This window comes from Triticum urartu, chromosome 1A (assembly GCF_056163025.1).
Source record: "Triticum urartu cultivar PI428250 chromosome 1A, HENAU_Tu73, whole genome shotgun sequence".
NCBI lineage: Eukaryota > Viridiplantae > Streptophyta > Magnoliopsida > Poales > Poaceae > Triticum > Triticum urartu.
The window spans coordinates 586306510-586308509 of NC_141873.1; the positions used below are offsets into that span (position 1 = coordinate 586306510).

The 2000-nt window shown below is 42.6% G+C and overlaps 1 protein-coding gene across 1 annotated transcript; it reads left to right on the forward strand.

Annotated features, from left to right (window-relative positions):
• The first annotated feature begins 371 nt into the window (after positions 1-371).
• On the forward strand, positions 372-1426 carry LOC125533230 (uncharacterized). The gene is made up of 3 exons (XM_048696953.2): positions 372-612; positions 722-915; positions 1051-1426. The coding sequence occupies exons 1-3, from the start codon at positions 481-483 to the stop codon at positions 1235-1237; spliced, it is 513 nt and encodes a 170-aa protein (XP_048552910.2). The 5' UTR covers positions 372-480; the 3' UTR covers positions 1238-1426.
• The last annotated feature ends 574 nt before the right edge of the window (positions 1427-2000 follow it).

Sequence of the window (2000 nt, forward strand, 5' to 3'; positions counted from 1 at the left end):
ATGGCATGGAATACAGAAAGTGATTAGGAAAAAAAGCACCGCGTGCGTACGTGCGCTCCCCGAAATAAGAAAAGGACATGCTGATGTCATCGAAAGCTATGCATGCATGTCACCCTGGAATAATATCCAGTGTGCAACCGGCTTGAAAAAAAAAGTGAATGCCTTGTGTTTATAGGAGTATAATAAACCAGTCATCACAAGGCAAAGGAAGAAAAGGGCAAAAAGGCGAAATCTAAACAGGAAAAAAAGAAGGAAAAGCCGGCCCATCAGCATACAACAACAACAATCGTGATAAACTCTCTACTACCTACCTCCTCCCCACGAAAGATGAGGAGTTTGGGCCGGGCCTGGCGGATTGTGATGATAATATAATAAATACGGCGCCGGCCGTGGCCTCCTTCCTCCTCCTGAGGGCCAAGAACCAACCCTAGCCGCACCAAGGACCAACAAGCCAAGATCCATAGTCGCCGTTGACCGAAGATGGCGATGGCGGCTCTCCGATGCGCCGCCGGAAGGAGGCTCGCCGGTGGCGGCCGCCTTCTACCGCCGGCGCTCAGCCGGCCTAGCCCCGCCGCTCCCGGCTTGGGCCGCCCGAATCTCACGCTCACGCAGGTGCTAGTCCGATCTCGAAATCCCTAGTTATCCAGTCTTCTTTTCTTTTCTTATTAATCTTAATGATGATGAAAATAATAATATACATGATGTGTGCCAAACTGACTAGGCCTTGTCATCGCACGGGAAAGAAGAAGCCGGGAGGGAGGTCCTGGAGCAGATCCAGGACAAGAAGGAGAGGCTCTACGACCTCATCCTGCGCCACGGCTATAAGCGCAACGACGGCTCCATGTGCTACTCAAACGTTCAGCTCATGCACCATCTCTCGGCGCACATCAAACCTAGGCCCCAAAGCATCGCCTGGTACAGTACATATTTTCTTTGCCCTTTTTTCTTTCTTTATTTATTAGTTATTCATGCCATCTGTTGTTTTTCATCTTTTATTTATATGACTAGTATGAATAAATGTTTGTTGCATCTCACCTGGACGATATATAGGCGTTACCTTCGCAAAGTTCATAGCCTCTATATTCTCTGGATGTGCTTAAGCCCTGGCGTAAGCGCCTACGCAATCTGGAACATCTATAAAGCGGGGGGAAACAACTTGGGTGCTGTTCAACAGGGAGGACAAGAATTGAGTAACAAGAATTGCATCGGTCAGGGGGAAGATGTGCTTGTCTGCTGAAGCTTGTCACTGAAGACTGTCAATGGACTAATGGAGAATCGGTTGATAGTGATGTCTTTGAGAATTGCCGGTCCCCTCAGGTTGCTAAAGTCTTGTGGAGAATTGGTTCTGTTTCCTTGACTATCCTCTGACGTTGTGTAATGATGCTTAACTGATATCTATATATATTTTGTGAGATTTGCATGTCCATATGGTTGTGGTGGTCTCTGCATTATTATTTTTATTATTTACCACTCTACATTGATAAATATTTATATATGATATACATTATATCAGTAGTATGTAAATAAAATATAATTTTCTTTTTTTAGAAAAACAAACAAACTTCTTATTTTCACTTGCATTGAGCCAACTTAAGGTCTCAATGTACATTTGTGTGTACCTGTCAAAGTAATCCGTACAAATAAAAATTTACCACTCTACAATTTGTGTGTAAAAGACCACTTTGGTTGGAGAAGCTACTTGGTCTATATCTGTAATATGGAAGTTGGACAATGAACATTAGAGCTGATATCATTACTTCAACCCTGTGGAAGTAATCCATACAAATGAAAAATTTACCAATCTACAATTTGTAAAAGATCACTTTGGTTGGAGAAGCTACTTGATCTATATCTGTAATATGGAAGTTCTCAATGAACATTAGAGCTGATATCATTACTTCAACCCTGTGGAAGTAATCCATACAAATGAAAAATTTACCAATCTACAATTTGTAAGGTTGCTTTTACCAATGTAAAAGATCACCTTGGTTGGATATATA